The sequence below is a fragment of the Danaus plexippus genome, chromosome 10, assembly GCF_018135715.1.
Source record: "Danaus plexippus chromosome 10, MEX_DaPlex, whole genome shotgun sequence".
Classification (NCBI taxonomy): Eukaryota; Metazoa; Arthropoda; class Insecta; order Lepidoptera; family Nymphalidae; genus Danaus; species Danaus plexippus.
In genome coordinates this window covers 7,464,312-7,487,283 of record NC_083543.1, presented here as the reverse complement: position 1 = coordinate 7,487,283, position 22,972 = coordinate 7,464,312, and the positions used below count along the sequence as shown (strand labels likewise).

General features: G+C 30.2%; 1 protein-coding gene across 22 annotated transcripts in view; it reads left to right on the top strand.

Moving 5' to 3' along the window:
• Window positions 1-22,972, top strand: part of LOC116766662 (glutamate-gated chloride channel) — a 46,674-nt gene that overhangs the window by 11,624 nt on the left and 12,078 nt on the right. For all 22 annotated transcript variants that reach the window (XM_061521752.1, XM_061521744.1, XM_061521754.1 and 19 more), the window contains exons 2-4: window positions 18,201-18,290; window positions 19,864-19,953; window positions 22,587-22,675. In XM_061521752.1, the coding sequence (XP_061377736.1) occupies window positions 19,874-19,953; window positions 22,587-22,675 (169 nt within the window). In that variant the 5' untranslated portion in view covers window positions 18,201-18,290; window positions 19,864-19,873. The remainder of the gene's footprint in view (window positions 1-18,200; window positions 18,291-19,863; window positions 19,954-22,586; window positions 22,676-22,972) is intronic.

The window sequence follows — 22,972 nt, the reverse complement described above, 5'->3', positions numbered from 1 at the left end:
AACTTGTGTAGCATTATCGTGTCGCTACACGGGTGGTGATTAAAAAGGACTGACAACTTGACGTGCATAGCGTGCGACTAGAATAGTCCATAGAATGCCTATAAACGAGAATATCTATATAGATTGCGCTTTATAACGTAAGAGCTTTTTTTTATATTTTAATAATTACTAAAAGAGATAAACCTAGAACAAGCAGACGGATAGAATGACAATTTTCCAGTTATAAATATGACACATGAATGTAACGAAGATGTTTTATTCATAGGTAGAGTTTGCTCACGAAAGTAATTTATAATGAAGCATGCTTTCTCATTTCAATTTAGAACTGAATTGTTTTTTTTTTTTGCTTATTAACTTGCCGAAATATAGTCGTACCTATTTGCAAACAGATAATAGATAAAACCAGTAGCTAACTTCATTCTAACATTTACTCATTTTTTCCTTTTACGAACGTGGACCATAAATATAAGAAAAATATACACAAAGCGTTATAGGATGAGAGTAACAAAGAATAATGAATGTTAGAAGATGGTAAAATATGGTAATGTACTTTGAGAAATTATATGTACGATTCAAGACCTCTCTTATACAGTAAACATACATTAAAAATTACAATATGATTCCTTAGAAAAATGGAAAAATGTAACGTTTACGTCAGATTTCATTTGATATAAGACCGGCAGTATTGGCGAAATTCAATTACACGGAGGCAATATATTTACAAACACTGCTACTAAATTAAATAAGAAAAGAAAGAAACAAGTGAACACAATACAATAATAACATATTACTTAAAGTTCAGGAACATTACAAAGACTTGAATAGACTAACCCAAAGTAGGAAATAGTTTAAATGTAAGTATCAAAAAACGGTACCTAGCAGAAATGTATGAAGATCTCAATTTAATTTGTAAATTGTATATGTTTTATTTATAAACGTAAAAATAAAATAATCTAGTGAAAATAAATACAATATATATTTTGGAATACATTGACGTTGAATCAAAAACTTCTAATAAATTTCTCAACACTAAATTCGTTATCTCTCGATACATCATATATCTCTACAAAAAGAGAGGTTTATTAAATGTTCCAGTATTTTCATATCCTAATGAGATCTAAGACTTTCGCGAGTTTTATTCATTTAAATGAAACTAATATTTTTTAAAATAATAATATCCGCGTAGTATATCCGAAAAATATTATTTTCATTTTCATATCCTATTTACTAAATATATTTTTTGAATCTAAAGACTATCTTAATTTATATGGTATAGATGTAACATTTTGACAACGACAGCAAAACCTTCTCCTCCTATATAAACTTTATTCGTAGTAATAACTATAGCTTACTCGGTTTGAAATAGTCTCTCTTAAAATATTTTTTTTATCCCTATTTTAAGGGTTGTATTTTTTATATTCCTTTTTCTCAGATATTTTATATAAATGTTATATAACGTCCCTTTTGATGACTTTGCTAATTGTTATTTACAACTAAAGTAACTTCAAAACAAGTAAATAAGCCATACATTATAAGTACGTGGTTATTAAAGGGCATGAATTGAGAAAAAAGTTCCGATCTCTTATATAACTTACACTGATATATCTCACAAGGTCCGTTAAAAGAAAAACAATCAAATTAATTAACGTCCAATCGCCAGTACATCATAAATTTCCATCTCACTATTTCTGTCTGTTCCATTTTCCAATACTAAATACTCCAAGCGGACGAAAGTATTGGGATATTTTTGTGTCGTGTTTTTCCGCTTTTGAACAGCATTACAAATTTTCGATAGCAAACGAAAATAGTTTTGTTTTTCCTTTACTTTTACAACGTAAGGGAACGAATAACATTTACATAAACAAAACAACGCTTTTGCACTTTTGACACACTGAGAACACGAAAAGTTATACAAAAGCAGATAGTGTGCGTCATCATTCTTGAATATTTTTTTTGTTCAAAGAAACAAATAAAACGACTGAGTTCCGTTATTGAAATAAAGTAATAAAAACAATTTGATGACAATAACGGTTTTAAAGGTAATGTTAGCCCAGAGAGAGTCCAACTGCTATCAAGTTACCAATTATTCAACGAATGGAATTATCATCACATGTACTGCAGTGTAAATAGAGAAGTATTTGTACAATCAATTCATAACAATTCACATTCAGATGCCTTCAAATTGTAACTAATTAAACTGTGCGTGTCTCAGATACTTGTATACCAATTAACTGTTAATATTTCAACTAATTCCTTAGCCCGTTTAAAACTCCGATAAAGTAATTATTTTCGAATCAACAAAACGTCTGACGTTGTAAAAATTTGTTATAATAAATACATGTTATTATAAGAATTCGTCGTTATTACGTTAGGTTATACGAAAAGTGTTAGAGCAGCATGATATTATTTCTAAGAGTAAACTTATAGGACAAGAGTGTTAGAAATGCTTTATTTCATATAGATTTGTTCAACAGTGACTTTTGCCGGAAGACGCAATATTATTTGTCATAATGTAAGTGCGAAAACTATTTAGAAAAGCCAGTGAACATTTTCCCTATCTGCTATTTAGTACCAAGCGTTGGACGCTTCGATGTTTCAACATAGGAGTACCTTTGCATAAATAACATGATACTTACCGCATACGGAATGGTCAGGGGAAACCGTTTATTTAACGATTCCAGTCAATTACAGTAACGGAAACATTTTCTTGAGATCATTATATATTGAATTTGATATTTACTGTAAGCTAATGTTCTTTTTTTATTTCTACCACAAACTACTTATTTCTTACTCAAAAACGTTATAATTATTCATAAATTTAAGTTAATTTAATGTTAAATTCTGTAATTTATTTTCAATATCACTTCGCAACCAGTGCGACAGAATTAAAAACGTCCAAACGGCGGCTAATTAATTTTTTTTAACAAAAAACTCTTAACGAACTAAATGACTAGTTTAATTCAATGCGTAATATAATTTTTAAATTTTGTTGTTAAAAAAGTTATGCATTTGAAATAAAATACAAATTTATGAATGAAATCAAAATTTGAATGATGTGGCAACGAATAACTAAACTGAACATATCAAACAAGACCACCAATTCTTTATGAATTTTAATTATTCTTCGTAAACTACTCACCATGATACGTATTAGATATAGATTATAACTATTAAAAAAATACCTTCTCTATTTTATTCCATTCATCAATTCTTTGTCTATCTCTCGAAATATAAAATAAATTTCAATTCTCCGTCTCGAATCCTGACACGATAGCTTAGTAATAAAAGTAAGTGGAATGCGATATCCCTGAGATTGCAGGTTCAAATGTTGCTTGTATATACATTTTCTATTATTATTTTTTTTAAGTATTAGCACTATTGCTTTAATTATAAAAACATTATTGTGTATGTCATGTATGTGTGTATGTAAAAATGTAAAACATGCCAGGATTTGGCTACAAATTTCCTTCGACACGATCCAAAGCCGCAATCCGTGTTTACGTCGGTAAATCACAGGGATTTGCAACGATTCGCAATATGGAACTTGGATTTTTTTTTTTATAGAACGTACATATTTTTTATTTCACATAAATTTAACAAAATCTACAGAATAGCTTTTATAATTTTAAACACTATTATTGAAGTTATAATAATGATAAATCCTTATTTCTTTCACAATTAAGGCAACATAGTAAGAAAAAAAATAACTTGAAATGAGTTCGTTATCAAAAATTATATTACATAATAATGTGAGCCTTTATTTGGGAATTATTCGTTGTATTCATGTTTGACGTGAAGATTTAATTATGTTAATAATACTCAGCAGCCTGATTATATATTTCTTATCTATGATATACATGAGTTTTTACAAAAAAATTATGTAAGAATGTTATAGTATACGAGTATACTGTAATTACGGTAACTCGAACAACCGCTACGCCGTAGCTTTGTGTAGCGGCGTGGCTTGACTATAATAATTGTACTAATAAATAAAAAAAAATACATTAGTAAGCATTTCTTATAATTTATTTGGTAACTTGTTATAACTGTGACCACAAATATTAAAATATAAATGACGTTCAGTAGAGGCTTGCTGGAAATTTATTTGAGTCATAATAAAAACCGTAGTAAATTATAAAAAATTACAAAAAGTTATTACTTCTCATGGCATATTTATAAAATGTCTCAGAGTTTTCAAATGGCTTTAGCTTAATGTTCAAGTCCTTGGCATACTTAATGTCTTTTTTCTTTTAAACGCAGCATAAATTGATAAGATGGATTCATCCAAAATACAATTTGTTAACTTTAAAAGGTTTATTTTTTTCCGGGGATTGGTCGAGATCCCGAGAGATTATGGAGCAACAAAAGCCTATTTGTTATTCGACTAACAGGTACCCGGGTTATACCCAGGTACATTGATTATAACAGCCAAACCAATCTTATATTTCTTTATTCATTTAGTCATGAAAATATAAACAAACTCTGGCAAAAACTTTCTAGTTATGATTATGAAACAAAAAGTTTAATTATGTTTTAATGCTAAGTTAAAGTTTGCGAACAATTTGACTTTAAAGTGAATACGGAGCCCGAATACTAACTATAAACGAACAAAGTAAGTAAATTACAATCGGCCATCAGTCGTGATGTTGACTATAAATAACATTTTTTAATGTATTTCAACCTTCAGACAAATCTATATTAACCCCAATTACATGTTAATTTCGTTACTATCAGATATTAGGACAAAATATTGTATTACATGGGCGGTCCATAATGATTTGGCCTAACTATGAACTAATGAAAGAAATGAAACGAATCCAATTTTATATTTCAATATAATCTACATGGACACTAACACACTTCTGAAATCTGTAAATCAACATCTCTAAACATTTATAAAAATAATCAAAATTTTATCCTCAAAATGACCGAAGACGGCCGCCTGCAACTCTTCATCGCTTGAAAATTGTCTTCCTCGTAAGTCCTGCTTTAAATTACGAAAAAAATCATAGTCGGGAGGGGTCATGTCTGATTTTTTAGGTAGATGCCTTTCTGTGAAACCGCTTTGACGAACGGTATCCTTCGAAACACCAGCGTTATGAAAAGGGGCGTTGTCATGGAGCAACAAGACACCTTTAGACAGCTTGCCTCTTCATGTCTCATAATTCATATATTAAAGAAGCATAATACTCGCTATTCATGGCTGTATTAAGTTCTTTAAAATCCACCATCAAAATGCCTCGAATATCCGAAATGATTGTGCACATCAGTTTTTTTGTCGATTGTCGCGCCTTTGCCATTCCTGGTTTTTTTTACCCTTTTAATGCCTTTTCAAATAGATGCGTGTTTCTTATATACGTATATGATAAACGTACTATTTAATGCAGCCCAAAAAATAGCGACTTGTCGCGTAGAGCTCCATCAGGTAAGTTCATTAAGGGTTCGACTAAGTATATATGGAAAACTTTATAAAGAAATGATGCGTTATAATATTATATATATAATACATTATAATATTACTGATCCTATTTTTATATATCCGCATAATATATTTATAAGATTTCTAACAACATTTTCTCTTCTATCCAACACGTTTTCCGAGAATCCTATATAAGGATATTCATTCCGAATATTGTAATAAAATTCAGTGTATTTTCATATATGTGAATAAAAATAACAGGTCACGATTTAAGATAAACAGCGGTACTGTAATGAAGGTAAACAATGTGAGAAATATATCGTAAAAGGCTTTCGCGGGTTCGATAAATCCGACACGATCCCAGTTTCACTTTAAAATGAATTCAACACAATATACTAAGGATTAGGTTTGTTAACAATAAACAACATACAGAAGCTGACAAGTTTGATTTAAAATATAAATAACAATATACTTTAAAAAAAAAATTGAGAAAATTATTAATACAAAAAAGTCAGTAACTAGGAAAACCGCATTCATAACTAAATTCTTATACAAATCCTAGATGTGGAGTGCGACTTCGTCAGTTTGATGTTCTGAATTGAGAGAAACAAAAAATTTGCCTGAAAAAACAAGTAGCGTAAACAACAGACAGCGCCATCTATACTCGTACTCTGTATGATGTGGCCGCATACAGAATACAACTGTTCTACCTTAACCCCGAGGGAATCGAATGGTGGGATAAAATATAGCCTTTTATTGTTACAAATTTATAACCTCCCTTTATATTGATAGTGTATCAAATATGCAGACTTGTTATTTTATTGTATTGAACAGCAAAAGAACCTTCTTTTGGACCTCCATAGGATTAGGATTCCAAATTCCAAAAAGGATAGGATTCCAAATTTTAAACTCACTCAAATATCGACATATATATATCAGATTTATTACAAATTCATTATTTTAAAGAGAGGACGCCAGCCTCGCTGACGTCACTAATGTCACTTGCTTCAGTACGTTCCAGGTATTTTAAAATGAAACTTCAATTCTTCTAAATGTTCTTGTATTTCTCGAAGGTTCTTCATAATCACATTCTTTATGATCCGCACTCGCTGAACTCTGCAGTCCGCTGTCGTGCGTGAGACGTCATATTTATACCAGAATTCAAACATAGTTCTATTCTCCTTTTAAACAGTCTTTGATTTCGTTTTACTTTTAACAATAGTAACGACGACCAATAAATTGTTATAATAATTGATGACAGCCTTGAGTTATTTTCATGTTGCATCCGTCGTTGAAGCTGATAGCGCCGATATATACATAATTAATGATCGGAAATTGTTTTATTTAAACGTTTGCAAACCAAGTCATTTCAGACCAACCAACGAGTGAAATAGATATGTAGTATGTACATCGTGTTTAAATAAGATTAAAATTTTCGCATCATAATATATTGACTGAAAGGTATCTTATCTTATCTTTATGATCATTTGTGTTAAACCGCACAAAACTAAGGGTAAATAATGTCTATTTCTTTAAACTAACACCAATAAAGGTGAATGACATTTAAAAATTTGCATTTTTTTGTTAAATTGGTTCAATCTTGTGGGTGTCCATCCAATTGGTGTAAAGTTTAAGACTGGCTTTTCTTAACCTTATAAAAAACCCATCTCATTCATAGTTTTATTGACATCTATAAAAAGTACTTTTAATTAGGGTTCAGAATATCAGTTGTGAAAACTCAAATGATAATGAAAATGGTGATTTAAATAATTTTAAGAAAAATTGTGTTTCAAATCTTAAGAGCTTGGATTATCTTTATATAACTAACTACTCGCTTTCTCGCCTTATTGAGCTGTAACTATATAAAAAAATAAAATTACATTAAACTAAATTTATTAAAAAATATATAAAATAAAACGAAATAATTTATCCAAATTTATTAACATATAATAGTGGTAACTTATAACCAAAAATTCGTCACAATCGAAGCTTTAATAGTAGCACATAAAGTGCAGACTTAGAATTGACTATGAAGGAATAAAATGTTGTTTGCACGTAAAGGATTTTCAAAAACGGCTTTAAAGTTACGCAACCCATCTTGTTAAAATTACTTATAAAAAATAACCAACTCTTCACATAAAATACAAATGTAAGTCCCTAGCGACAACCCTCTTTTATCGCGTTGAAACTTGAACGCTGTACACCAACCATTTATACAATTTAAATTAGTTTACTTGCACAAACCTAGCCACTGGTACAACAGAATATTGAAAAAAAAAACATATTTTTGAAAAGAGAATGAAAAATTACGGTCAAATTTGCAATTGTATTTTTTTTTTTCAAAATAAAATTCAACAAATTCATAGAATAAGAAATAGTAAAACCTATTCACTTCAATCTCTTTTATAATTCTCAAAATATTTAAAGCCATATTTTGTAAAGAAAACATACGTTAAAATGTTGCTATATTTTTCTTAAAAGCTCTATTGTGTCTGATTCTTTATAACATTTGCCGAGAGAGCGTGGAACGTTAATCAAATAAATGAAATATTACATTAGCTTTGAGCTGCGCCCGGAAAATACGAAGCGCTTTATTTACATCATATTTAAATAAACCGGAACAGTATGAAGGCCTAATATTACTTTTGACATTATTTGTTATAATGTATATTATATAGTATAATACGGTTGAAAAGGTTTTTACGATAAGCCTTGATGAATGGACGTGCTCAAAATATTTCAAAACATTTTCCGCAAATGTGATTTAAATCGCTTTGTCTTTGCAATACATTTCTTATCTTTCGAAACTTTTTGGTCCAATAAAAATGAAAACAAGATTTGCAAATTTATGAAAACAAAAAAAACACATACAGAATATTCTATTACCTTTTATGTAAACAAATGAGACCTCTCAGATAATATTTGGTAGTCTTTTATTAAAATGAAACATCATAGTCGCATTTTTTTTTATAAAATGATAATAAATTTAGTTTTTTCATCCGGCCTAAAATCTCAAAACTGTAATCATTATTTCCTTGGCACTGGTATGAAAGTAGTTCAGATAAAAAACTAAGATAAACATAAAACTAGACTTTGATACATACACCGATTTACTTGAGGATAGATCTCAAAATTTTGTCTTGTATCACTCAACAATTTATATTAACAATTCAGCTTGGGTTTCTATTTTGCCCAACAAATCCTAATAACGGACAATTTTCTGTCTTATTGTGTCAATATTTTAAACGGGCAATGAATTACAAGTTATGTTTCAATACAGATAAAAAATAAAACTTTAATTTAGTCAGTAAATAATTCGTTTAATAAAATTTATTAAGCAGGATTTATTTATTTCGGTAACCCAACGTGATTAACAATAATAATATTATAAAATTAAACTAAATACCTCCTACTAAAACCAATACAGGATTATAGAGTTACAGTAAAAATATGACGTAAATGTAAATGTTAATCACAATTTTAATCAGCAAGATTGGTCGTTGTTGCATGTGTGTGTGCATGTGTGGTCTATGTATGAGTGCTTTCTTTTTTTCAAAAGTGTATAATAATATTATAAATCGTTCTCTGAATCTATGTTACTATTTCAACTTAATGTATTTTATCAATGTTGCTTCGTAATAAAAACTACTTTAGTTTGCTTTGTAGACATCGAGAATATAGAGAGGATTTTAAAATTGCGAAGAAACTAAATGTTGTGAATAAATAAAAAACCATTTTTCCATCAAAGATGATTTCTATCCACCAAATTGAATATGTAACAAATGTAATATGTGAAAGTTTTTCTACTTCTAAAAATTCCACCATACTTGTTGTTCAAGTGACGCTTTCGAAGAGACCTATATACAATTATTTGGTCAAATATTTGCAGCGTGTAATTTGGGCGACGTTGTGATTATACCTTAAATCAGAAATATTATTAACTATATTATAAATGTGCAGTACTTTTCCCATGAGACCTAGTAAATTGCTCTTTTAAGGTAATGGCCTTTGTTCTATAAAATCGATAAACCTGACTTAAAGTGAAAGTAATCCTCTGTTACTAAATTTAAAGACAACTTTTAAATAAACCACTTTTTTAGCCGGTATACTGTCTACTTGTCATATTAAAACATTGAAAATGTTATTTCTATATTCATATGAAATGTTCAAAAATAATCATGATGTCGTTTTTAATGCCAAAGCTTTTGTGTTCGTAAATTTAAACTCAAAAAACATTTCAACTATTTGGTTAAGTATATACGCAAGTAAGTGTGCTTGGAGCTATAACATCTGGTTTCTGGCAAATATCCTGCTCTATGGGTTAAAACATTCCGGTAAAAAATAAAAAACAGTAAAAAAAAGATAACTAAATAACTTGATTAGATTTTGATTTGATTTTGTTAAGGGCTGTTACACCACAACAACTCTGCCAAGAAATTAGTTCTCAGGTTTTTTACCACTGCAGTAATTAAAACGTATTTAAATAATAAGAGTTAACAGAGATTTTGTTAATAAATTTAATTTCAATAACTATTTGCTTTCTTTTACTTATAATGACATTTCCTAATACGTATAAATGTGTACAAACAGTTTGTTACAAGGGTTTTCTATAATAAAACTAACACAAAATCTAACGTCTGCCAGATAAGATTGATAAAGCTAGATTTTACCTCACCTGGAATAAATTTAGAACATATCTGTTGACTCACTTTATCTTCATATCTTTATATATGAAGATAAATAATTCATTATGAGTAAATAATTTAGACGAAGTTGCAAATTTTAGTTTATGGAACAAGGTTAAATTTACAATATTGTATCCATCAATTACCGTCTCTTTTCAAATTCAAGTTTAAAACTTTGTCTCCTTTTAATTGTAACTTAATTTTGTAAATTTTCTTAATCGTTTACTTATATAGCTTTTACAAGATAAACGTTACTAAGAATTTTGCTACCGCAATTCTTCGGTTTCTCCTTTAAAAACAATTTATCCTTTTATATTAAATTAGAATGTTCGTATGTTAAAATTTTAACATTCATCAATACTGTTCACAGTACAGAAAAGAAAACCTTATCGCTTGATCGAACAAAGAACTTTCACAGCTAAATAAAACAGAAATAAGAAAACAAAAGTCAGTATTTTCCGAAAGAATGCATCTCCGTTCAAAGAACAAAGTCAAAGTAAGTAAGTCGCACAACCTTCGGGTATATTTATCTGGCTTATTGTAATTCGCTTATTTTTATTACATTACCTATGTAACCTTACTTAAGTGTTCCGTATATTCTACTAGGAATCCTTATAGCATCTTCGATGTTAACGTTTCTATCTTTACGCATGAGCGCAATTCGATTAAAACATCTACGTTATTACTGGTTATGAGAAAATTTAAAAATAAACAATAAAGATTAATGAATATGTAACAGTGAAGTCAGAACAAAAAATTCTTGAATGGAAGCCTCTTGATGCTTTAATATCCAAATATGAAATAGGCGTACGTAAACTTCTATTGTCTTATTATTATAACTTAGATGACACAAGTTTAATCTTACTTAAAACTTTTATCTTAATATTATTCTCTCTGCTCAGCTTCCAGTATAAATTGTCTAAAAGCTGTCAGGTTATGTTAAATAAAATGAATTTGAAAAGGGTTCTGTAGTGAATATTGTATTTGAATTTTGTTGCCTACTTCAAGTGTGGAAGCCAATTAAATAATAAATTAATTACTTTCATATACAACGTAAATTTGGGTATTTCGACCTCAAAACAGTCGTTCCGTCCGTCCTTTGCTCCTAGATTATATTGCTTACAATCTCAGAGGAACACTAAACATTTTATATGAGATCAGGTTTTGAGCAGGGTGTGAAAATATAAATGTATGTTTCTGTTTAATTAAAAAGTTTTTTTTTTATTATATTCCGAATCAGCTTAGTGGATTATATACATATTGACTTTCAATAAATGCTCGTAATTAATCTATGTACAAACTAAGGAGAAGCAACAAATAATTAAAAAAGCACATTGTAATATTTTACTATTCGTTTCTAGGTAAAATTTCATCATATCTAGAACACATTTTAAAAGAATTCACAGAAGAAGGAAATATATTTAATTTAAATTAAATTTAAACACTTTGCATGTGATAAAATGATTTAACTACTAATACCTCCCTTATACGTCATGAAAATAGTTAAAAACGCTAGTAAGAGCTTAAAGGAAACTCTCATTAAACCAACCAATAAGCCAAGATTATGCGAAGTCTTTGTATGGTGTACATTGAGTGATTTAATGATTATATAACAACAAAAATGATCTAATGCATGCCATCGCCACTTAAAATTAGTCATCACAGCTTTAGTTAATCAACATATTTGACTGTCAACCTAATAATTGTCTTGTCGGAAGTGCTTCGACAGTTCAAACATTTTAATTTATACCCCTTGAGATGAGATCTACGACTATTAAAGCTCGTTAACTTTTTCCAGTTACGAAACTGACTCATACAGTTATTTCAAGGTTGAAAAATGTGAGAATGATTTCAATGGTAGTTCAATTTAAAGTAATTCTTTAAAATATATCTTTTATTTTATTTGTTTGTGAATAAATAAGATAACTGTAATAATAGTAATATAAATCCCCTTATAATATTAAGTGTATAGTTCAAAGCTTGGGGATTTAGAAGAAAACATATAACTTAGAACAGAGATATAAAGACTAAAAGGTTAATAAATTAATATAATGAGTTTATTAATGTATGAGATACAAATAATTTTTCTCTATAAATATAGGTCTTGGATTCCAGCCAATCCTAAATATCATAAAAACAACTTGGTAACCAGTATTTTTATTATTGGAGAGAACAGATAAGTTTTAGTGATATAATATTGCTTACTATCCAAAAACATGTAATAAGAACCGCTGACTTTTCAATATAAATAGTGTTTTTTTTTTTCAAAATAGTATATCTTGATTCTATCCCGCCTTAAACATTAACCTACCGTGTTTAATTTTTTTTTTTAAATGTCAATTATTCTACCTTCCTTAACTTAGTATATTTTTCATACAGCTTACTATGAACCACGAACAACAGTAGTCTAAAGTAAATTTGTCCCATAAAAACGGTTTTTCAACGCATTTCCATCATATATAGGTTGTTAACAAATTAGTTATATAAATTTTTATCATATGTATCGTTACAAAAGAAATGAATTGATAATAAAATATGAACGTTTCATATTTCTTTATTCGCTTTAAATATAGACAGGTTGAAAATGTTTTGAATGTAATATCAAAAACGCTTACGTGTTCACAGAGATAGGAAAACTGACAATTGATGCACTTCGGTCTATTCACAGAATCTGTTATTTCTTTGCAGTCTCGTACAAAGTCTCATTTCTATTTTCCAACATTAAACATGTTTATAATATTAACATATATACATTTTTAAATTGAGCATAAAACGTATGAGAAGCAATATAAAATCCCAGAGGATATTTGTTTGTCGGCGTCCAGACCGGATATATTTTTATATTTGCGAATTTTAAAACACTTATTGCTAATAGAGCGCAGGGTTCCTGAGGACACCAACATCCCCAAAGACAATACCATCAACGTCAATCAGGATTACGAGCTCACTAACGAACTCACTAAGAATAGGTTCGTTGTAAATTTATACGCGATAGAAGTGGGAGCGAGAGGTATAACAGCCAAATCCCTCTATAACCTACTAAAAGAGTTTGCCCTGTTAAGAACTAACATCATTTCATTCTTGGAATGTGCATCGAAGGCAGCCCTAGTAGTTTCGTTTCAAATTTTGTTAAATAGAGAGAGAAGCTTGGACAGTGGAGGTAAGCATTTAGCGCACGTTAGACAGGGGTCCCTTAAATCTACACCTGGGTCGCAAGTCCAGGCACTGTTGAAGCTCCTCTCCCTGCAAGGGGATGGATTCGGCATCCGCATAGTTAATCCATGGAATGCTGAAAGTTTTCGTCTCTATTAAAAACAATCTTTTTTAACAAATTTTTGTACTTTCCCTTGCTCGAACAAAACATTCCCAATATAAAATAAGTGACTTTTCTGTTAATATAAGTGAAATTAAGATAATATATCGTTTTTTTTTTCCAATTGGTGTAATGAATGATTTAAAATATATTAAATTTTTGCATAGAGGTAAAAAACCGTTTTTGGGCTAAACACGACGAATTCTCTTGAATCGAAATCTATTACACACTTATTTAACTAACATAGTATTAATCAAATGATGATGATACTTCATATTAAGAACGACAAATATAAATTAATATTATGTTAATGACGAGGTTATTGAAATTAAAAAACATCCGAATTTCAATGGAGAAGGTGGCTGGAATCAATCCAACATCTGGGACCCCCTCCTTAAAAATATAAAATCCCATGTCCGTGACCACACCTCAGAACCTCGCGACACCGTAAGCGTATTCTGCCGGCATCCAGAGCGGTGCGCCAGAAAATTAAGAAATCGATGGCGGTAGATGATAAATAACAGGACCAACTGACAGACATTCACATCTCGTCTGCCCGTGATCACGGTTGCTGAAAAGTAACCGAAACGTAGGGAGTGTGTAGTTTTAAAATAATAAAATTCGCGTAGTATATCCAAAATATATTAGTTTCATTTAAATGAATAAAACTCGCGAAAGTCTTAGATCGCATTAATTTAATGTTATTTATAACCAATCGTATAAATAATTATATAAGGTGGCAAACGGAGGTTCCAGGAAAACTACGAAACATACTTATATGAATATTATAATTAAAAATTACATATTAAAACTTATAACCTATACCTAAGACTACATGATTGCCCCGATGTTAGGACAGCAATGCCATTCCATAGCTTGTTCGGTATCAGGAATCTTCTGGTTCACACGGCTTGGTGTTCGTTCCGAGGAGTCAGCGGCGTCACTCGTTATATGATATTTTATACATACAACGATGTTGCCCCGGCGATGTTCATTTATTTTATAATATGTAGCGCGTACGTAACAAAATCATTTTAATGTTTCGTTTTTTATAATATGTTTATTTTTATGTTAGCTGAAATTATGGAAATATTAATAAAAATGTCACTAGTTAAGTTTTTTTAGTACAAGGGCGTCGAATATAAAACTTATGATTATATAGCTCTTAAAGGTCACGGGAACTTGTTAACGAAATGTCCAAAACGATAAATCCGAACACTGGCAACACTAATGCGTTGGACTGAAGGACGGTTTTCAATCCATTCATGTCCCCATTTCACGTCCTCAATTGTATTTCATTTGTTTATTGAGCTTTATAGGTAAAGTTTGTGATGATTTGAAACTATGATACAATTCTGTAGTGACATAATCTTTTATTATCCATTATTTCGGGGAGTAGCTCGTTATTTCGATGTGTTTTATATTTACATACCGATACTTATATACTTTTTCAAGAGACGTTTTATATTAATAATGTTTATTTATATCATATTTACATAGTCTTCTCATTTAATGTACTTATGTGTACTTCTATATTAATAACTAGCTGTTGCTCCAATCGCGTGTTGGACGTTTTTCGCATAACCATATATATATCAAACTTAAAATTGACCGTAACTACTTTTTCCCTTAACCGATTTTGACGAAACAAAGTTTCGGCAATGCTCCTAATTATATGTAATCCAACTGTGAAAACCGCGTTCAAATCCGTTGAGAAGTTTCGAAGTTATAACGTACCAGACATACAGACAGACAGACAAAAGTTCCAAAAATTGTTTTTTTGGTTTCTATGACTCTTCTTTAATTGCCTCCTATTAGTTTTTTGGAAAAATATTTAATGTACAGACATTTGATTTTTACTGTCTTATTACATGTATATTGATGCGACGGAACATTCCAGGAATAAATATAGCGAACACTTTGTCTTACGCCACTATTGCTATTATTCCGTGAAGCTCCCATTCGGATACATTACATCCAATACAGACAACCATTCAGAATAATTGTGCAAATCCTCTATAATCTAACAAAATGTTGAAAAAAAAGATAGAACCACTATCTACTTGGTAAGATTAATCGGACAACAAGAAACAAAAAGGTAATCTTCATAAAATATAGTAGAAATAATTAACTTAACTTAAAAACATCACTATTTTTAAACCATGACACATTTGTTCCCAGATGTGTGATGAAATAAAAAAGTTTTTTAACGAACAGCATTTTATAATGTTCATTATTTTTTCTTTAGATATTTCATTTCTATAAAAAGAATTTTATTTAATTTTTATATATATAATACTTTTCTATACCTAGATAAATATTTTCTATAATTTTAATCATCTAATGGCAGTGTTGATAGTAGCCTATTTAAATATAAAAAAAACGATTACTAATAAATTAAACTATACCAGCTCACGTAAAACGGACAGGACACGTTATAATTCAAATTTGTCCGGTATTTCGTAGGGTCCACAAACTTAAAAATTTATACAAACAACACTCCAACAAATAAGCGGGCCGGGTGTGTTAAAATTTTAATGAATGTCACTTCAAAACTAACTTCAACTCCACAATAAAGAAACTCTTCTGTTCAAGTGCGACTGGTTGGCACAGTTTTCAATTTCATAACCAGGCCTCCTCGAAGTTGGCAGCTGTTCAGAACATCTTCGAGCCTCTATTTTCCGGATCATCAGAAAAACAATAATGAACTCATTCCGTTTGATTCTCTGTTTTATATGAGAATGCAGTTATAAAGTGCCATTGACGAATATAAACCTTTTCTGTTCTAACGTTATTGTGTAGAAAGCAATTTCATGTAGGAATTCATTAAAACTCTGCCTCATATAGCTTAACATACAACGAGGATTAGTCTGTAATCGGTTTAGGAGCAAAGCGTTATCCGCTTTACTACACAATGCTATTAATTAATATTTATTAAAATTTCAAAAAGCATTTTATAGTAAACAATACTTTTATATATAACGCAAATTAACTATATATACATATATATATAATTTTTTGGGTCCTAGATATCATACATGAAGCGGTTAGTCCTTCCGTTGCCAGAACGCAAAAAGAAATAAACACAAACAAGCAGCCAATAGGTTTTGTCATTTGTAAGAAAAGGCACGTCAAATCAGACGTCAAACTTAACTCAATCCTTAAAGCGGCTCCGGATTGGATACGTATGAGAAACAATATACAATCCCAGAGGATATTTGTGCATCGGCGTCCAGACCAGACTTATATCTGTTCATGACCAGACATATGTATATTCGCGAACTTTAAAGCGCGTTGTCTTAATAGAGCTTACGGTTTTTTGGGAAACCAACATCCCCAAAGACCATACCATCAAGGTCAATAAGTTTTACAAGCTCACTAACGAACTTACTAGAAATAAGTTCGTCGTAAACTGGTAAGCGATTGTAGTGGGAGCGAAAGATATAACAGCTAAAACTCGCTAAAACGTACTAAAACACTTGGGCCTGTCAAGAACTTACATCAATTCATTCTTGGAACTTACTGCAAAGGCACCCCTAGAAACATCAATTCATTCTTGGAACTTACTGCAAAGGCACCCCTAGAAAGTTCGTTTTAAATTTGGTTATGTAGAGAGGAGCTTGGACGGTGGAGGTGAGCGTTTAACGCGCGTTAGACGGGGGCCCATTAAACGTTTACCGGGGTCGCAAGTCCCTAGCACTGTTGAAGCTACTACCCCTGCAACAAGATGAACTCGGCACCCGCACTGTGAATCCATGGAATACTGAGATGTTTCGTCTCCTCTCTAAAATATATTAAGTAAATATATTATTTTGTCATCAATAATAATAATGCAACCATCTTAAAGTTTCAAAACGACAACATGAATGACATTTATAAGTGATATATTTTTTTTATATATATATTTTAGCATAAATACTAAAAAAATTAATACATATTGTAAGAAATATAATACAGGTTAATTAATTACGATTTCAATTTTTTTTTATTTCTTAGAAAAAAAAAATTAAAAATATCTTTAGCCAGTGTTTGCGAAGTAATGGAGGCTGTGTCAATAAAAATAAAAATTTCGCTTTTCCACAGAAACGTGGCATAATTGGAAAAAGTTGAATATAAAACTTGACATTTCATTTTAAAATAAACTCGGCCAAATCTGGTTTGGCTATGCGATTGGGGAGTCTTTTAAACATTTCAAAAGCAAATCTTATTAATAATTTCTTACCTAATGTCTATTTTTCATCTTTGTGACTCTGTGATTAAATCTTAGCACTTTTAATTATTGAAACCTGTTACAGCTCCTTTCTGAATAAAAAAAATTTAGTAATATTTTTTGGCTTTTAAATGAAAATTTTCAGAAATATACTCCCAATTTCAAATCAACTTAATAATTTTAGAATAGAAATGGTACTTGGAAAGAACCACACAATATAAAGTATATTATACAAGATATCTCTTCAAAAAATATAAAATTCAATCTACCCACAGAGTTCGAAACGCATAATAAAATTAATCATTCTGGTGATAGAAATATGTCAGAAAAAGAGCATAATATTTATTTAATTTAATAGCCAAAAATACAAATACCGTGGAGCACTTTCACGAACGAGTGAGAATATAAATTATATACGGTCAGTTGATAGGGTCCACTGGCCTACATATAGGCCTTGGCTGGACCGCTTTTAATTTTACGCCTGCTTCGCGGCCAATTGTAATGCGACACGCGATAGACGTATGAGAAATCAAAAATCGATATAATTAAAATTTAATTTAACTTTTTTTTCAGTTTCATTTATCTAATGATGTCGCGGAGGGCTGAGCCATCGCGGACGGGGTGAACGTCTCCGCATGCCAACACTCCGCAGTCAACAGAAAGGTTTGTTGAATAATAATTACACAAACAACACTCCTTCCCATGTTTATGCACCCGCGTTATTGCATTGCATTATTTTATCTAGCAATTGTACTAAAAAGTGACCAACAACCTTACATCGTGCACTTTGTATTGAAAATCTTACCGACTTTTATAATATGAAAGGCTTGTAAAAAGAATATTACGTGATAGTTACGTAAATATATGTCAAAAAGTAAAACTTTAATAACATAACATTATCGAAAAATAAAAATATTTAAACCTACAGAATAGTAATTAATACTTTATGGTGACGAAAATATTGAATTATTTTGGAAAAAAAACAATAACGCGATTTGAAGCATTTCTGTTAATTTTACGGAATTCGATGTAACCGGTATATACGAGTATAATTTTGCGGTTACAATCCATTGAATAGTTTCCGCTCAATAATTTGTTAATAATAATATTAACACTACTATAAATTTACTTTTGTCCTTAAATATACCAATCATATTGATTATTATTAGTTAGTTCCACAAAATCCGAAGTTATACCAATAGTGTGCCAATATTAGTATCACGACTTCAAGATTGCCTTCTCCCAACGGAGCATATACGTTTTCATACCAATGTAAAAATATTTTTTTCTTCTTATTTTTATATATGATTTATGCAAAAAGGATGTCAAATTTATATTTATACATATACAATTAACAACTTAAACGAAAATAAATATGTTTAGTCAAATAGAAAGTTTTTTCTTAATAAATAAATTTATATTATTATATTTTATTCCTCAATTAAATACTATTAAATTTTACTGCTCAGTATGAACTAAGAACTGGGCTAAAACTATTTAACATAATACTTTTATAAAAGTGCATATATATATATATATATTTCGAAACGGTACAAATTGTATGTACAACATAAGATAATTGGATTGTAAATAATGTAAATGTAGTAGGCATCTGTTTGAGACATCCCGAGGGATTCAAAAACATCAGCATAATGTGGAGATGCGGAATGACTAAAAGCATTATCCCTTAACGTGTCGTAAGAATATATATACCGACGAAACCAGACATGTACTATTTTATAAACTCGTAATTACATATGTATCAGTATCGTATTGACGTCATAGCATATGTAGGTCATGTATTGAATTCTAGATGGAAAAAATATGTTCGACCTCGCACCACGGTAGTAAATGCGGCTTGCATGACTTACGAGTGGCTTAGTTTCACAAATTGTAGATTACATTGATCAATACTGATAAATGGTGCGATAATGTAGAGCTAATAATGAAATATGCATGGACACCGATGATGTGAGGTCCACTAAAAGCTTCCGAGCAATAATTCTGTTTGGAGACAAATCTAATTGTTACATCGTTGCGATGCATGTTTATTTTGATTACATATACGGTGTTATTTTTTATGAAAACTTGTAAATGTAATAAGAGCGTTCTATAATCATAATAGTCTAAGAGATAAAGAATTGGGTTAGCTATAAATTTCCCTATAATATAATTTCATATTAAATTAAACAATGAATATAAGATAGGATAATTTATATATATTACAATATTTCAGATGTCCTAATATGGGTTGGTCATGCGTTGTGGCACGCGCCGTGGCTTTCCTCTTTATGCTCAGCCGAGCGTCCGCGCTCACCTCCGACATGTGAGTATTATAAAAAAATGTGCTTTAAACGAGTTCCAAATTCCAGTGTAAACACTTATGATTTTAAGGTACTTCTAATTTTAACATTTCAAAAGTAATTGTGGCACCCCAGTGTTTAAAAACATCTACCCGGATAACGTTACAACCAGAGCCGTTTTTAAAGGACATATTTTAGTATTTTTTAGTTTAAAAAGTTATTCACATAAAGCCGATCGTAGTTATAAATCATTCAATTATCAAAAAATATATTTCTGTACGTACACGTGAATCACGTGATTTAAATCTTCTTAATTATGGCAATTTTTTTTAAACACTACTACAAAAATTTTCTTCATTAAATGTTTGTAGTTTGTTTCCAACACGCATAAATGTTCGATAAGATAAATAAAATTCAAAGCAAAAAATTACTTATAGGATATGTTTCTGTTGCGCATTATTGTGCTCAATCGACTATTGTTAGAACTTAATTAAAGCGAACTTTTGATTAAAATTTAATTAACTTTCATAAGGTAAATGCTTGCTTTTCAAGAATTCAATTATGACGTATTCGAGAGCTCATTTAATCGAAGTCCCAAAAATTTACAAACTAAAAAAATGTTATTATACATCGGAATACATAGTACTTACTAGGTCATTAAGTGAGAATCATGAATATTTGATTAGTTGCAGACATGTAAATTAATGGTATGGACATAACGAAACTTATTTTTGAAAACACTCAATTATTATCTGCATTTTGATTATTTCATAGGTAAATGTAAAAAAAATTAATAGCAATACAATCCTCTATTCTTTCAACTTTTTGTGATCTAAGGGATTCTAGTGTGATTACAAAGCGGCGGAAAGCCAAATCAGTGGGTTTTTAGTGACCAGCTGAACTTTCATATACAAAACCGTCCAATAATCTATGACGATCTTCAGGGACTGTAGTATATGACAGCAAAACTGGTCAAAAAATATCAGGACTGTTTGAGTTAAATTTCCCGTAGGACAGGACGTCATTTGTCTTGTTTACTGGATTGGACAGCTGAAAAGAAATTTTTACGTAATTCTTTAACATCCGATTTTTATTACATGTAATCAACTCGTTTTTGTAATCGTTAGGTGAGAAGGTTGACTAAAATAAAAGATCATTCAATTCATGCCTTCAAAATGTTGCCAAATGTTTTCTGTTCCAATTTATATGAAGTATCTGCTACTAACCCAAAGTGATTCGCAGTGGATCTACTTCAAAAATAATGTTCCCTATAATAATATCATTCCTTTACTAGAATAGTGGGTTTATTTTGAGGTCAAAATCCAAAATAACAAAACCTTAAAATCCAAAACAGCTCATGTATTTTTTACAATATCTTCTTTATAGACATAAATACTGGAATTCCGGTGTCATGAAAGCAATTTTTCTCAGTTATTATTTCCTTTTATTAACAACGACATAGTAATAAAAAAGCGTGAAACTAGTGAATTCATAAATTCGAAACGCTTAGGATTTAATATAGTATAAATATAATTTTCTTTCTAAATGTCATATTATTTACAGGAATGTAATGATCACAAAAATTAATCAAGTGATATGGAAACCAAAAACAATTACCTAGTTGACCTTATTGACTTAGATATTATAAACAATAACTGTATTTATTTGTTTATTTAGTAGTTAAACACATTCAACTGTACTGCATTTTAAATCCGTTTTACTAAAATAATGCTTTGTTCTATTCGTATCTACAAACTGACCTACATAACTTCATTTAAACACCGGTGACTTCTTGTATTATAGGGCAAATTTGATATAATTTTTAAGGAAATTTACTTTCTGTTGTATATTAGGCTGAATTAATAAGCTCATGAGAAAAATAGTTTCAATCTAATCTACAATCTAAAATGAAATAAATGTAGTATCAATTTAATATTAAAACAATGTATAAAAATAAAACCAAGCTCATCTCGATGTATTTATTCCAATGGCGGTTGATATGGGATGGACCTTAAACGAGTAAAGGGTACACGGTGGTCAGTCGTGCAGAAGTGAAGAGTATCCAAGCGTGAGAACCGGCCGATTATAGACACTTGAAACAAAAATATTGTTCACAGATGTAAACTAGTATACGATAAATGTTAGAACATATTTATCATGCAGTAATTGTACTATATGGTATGTTACAAAAGAGAGCCTTTTATATTACCATTAATTTGTCAACACAGACGATTAGTTCTGCTTTCCGAAGCCGAGCTTATTACTAGTATATAATAGTATCAGACTCCAGAAATATAATTTTTCTCCACTTTAAATGTTTGCAAATCAAGTATCGGATATCCCGTAACCTACTTTTGTTACCAAATTCATACACCCAATACCGTTCTAACTTCATTGACAAATCAAATTTGTCTCCACAAACTTTGTTAAGTTTCAAACATTACAGCTGTTAATTTTGCTCCAATTATTTCAATTCAGACTGCCTCTTATAATTTACAGAACTTTAAAGATATTGTTTATTCTAAAATGAAAATCCACTGCAGGAAAATAAACTTAATGTAGGACAAAGCAACCAAGATTTTGAATTTAATTTTATAATTTGTTTCACTCTGTAACGGTATCGAATAAATTATAATGATGATTTGTTTTGTTTCAGCTTTGCGGCGGGCAAGTCGGACAAAGAGATTTTGGACAATCTGTTGAAAAATTCCCGCTACGACAAAAGACTGCTTCCACCAGTAGATGGTAAATAACCCTCATCTATATAAATGTTAGAAGTGTTTAGAACATCGTAAAGTGAGAGATACATTGGTATAGACCTTGAGGGTTAGCTACAAGGCTATATTAAATTGCAGATCCTGATTTTTGTTGTGGTCTAACGTCACCCAACGACACTTTGAATAAAGATAATATTGGGCTACCCTCGCTTCGGCCTCGATCGCCCAATCGCGGTTCGTTGTGTTACATGTTTTTGAAAAGAGAAATCGTAAAAGATGTAACTTGTTCATTAAGTTTTATGTTCTCTGTGTGTCACTGCGATAA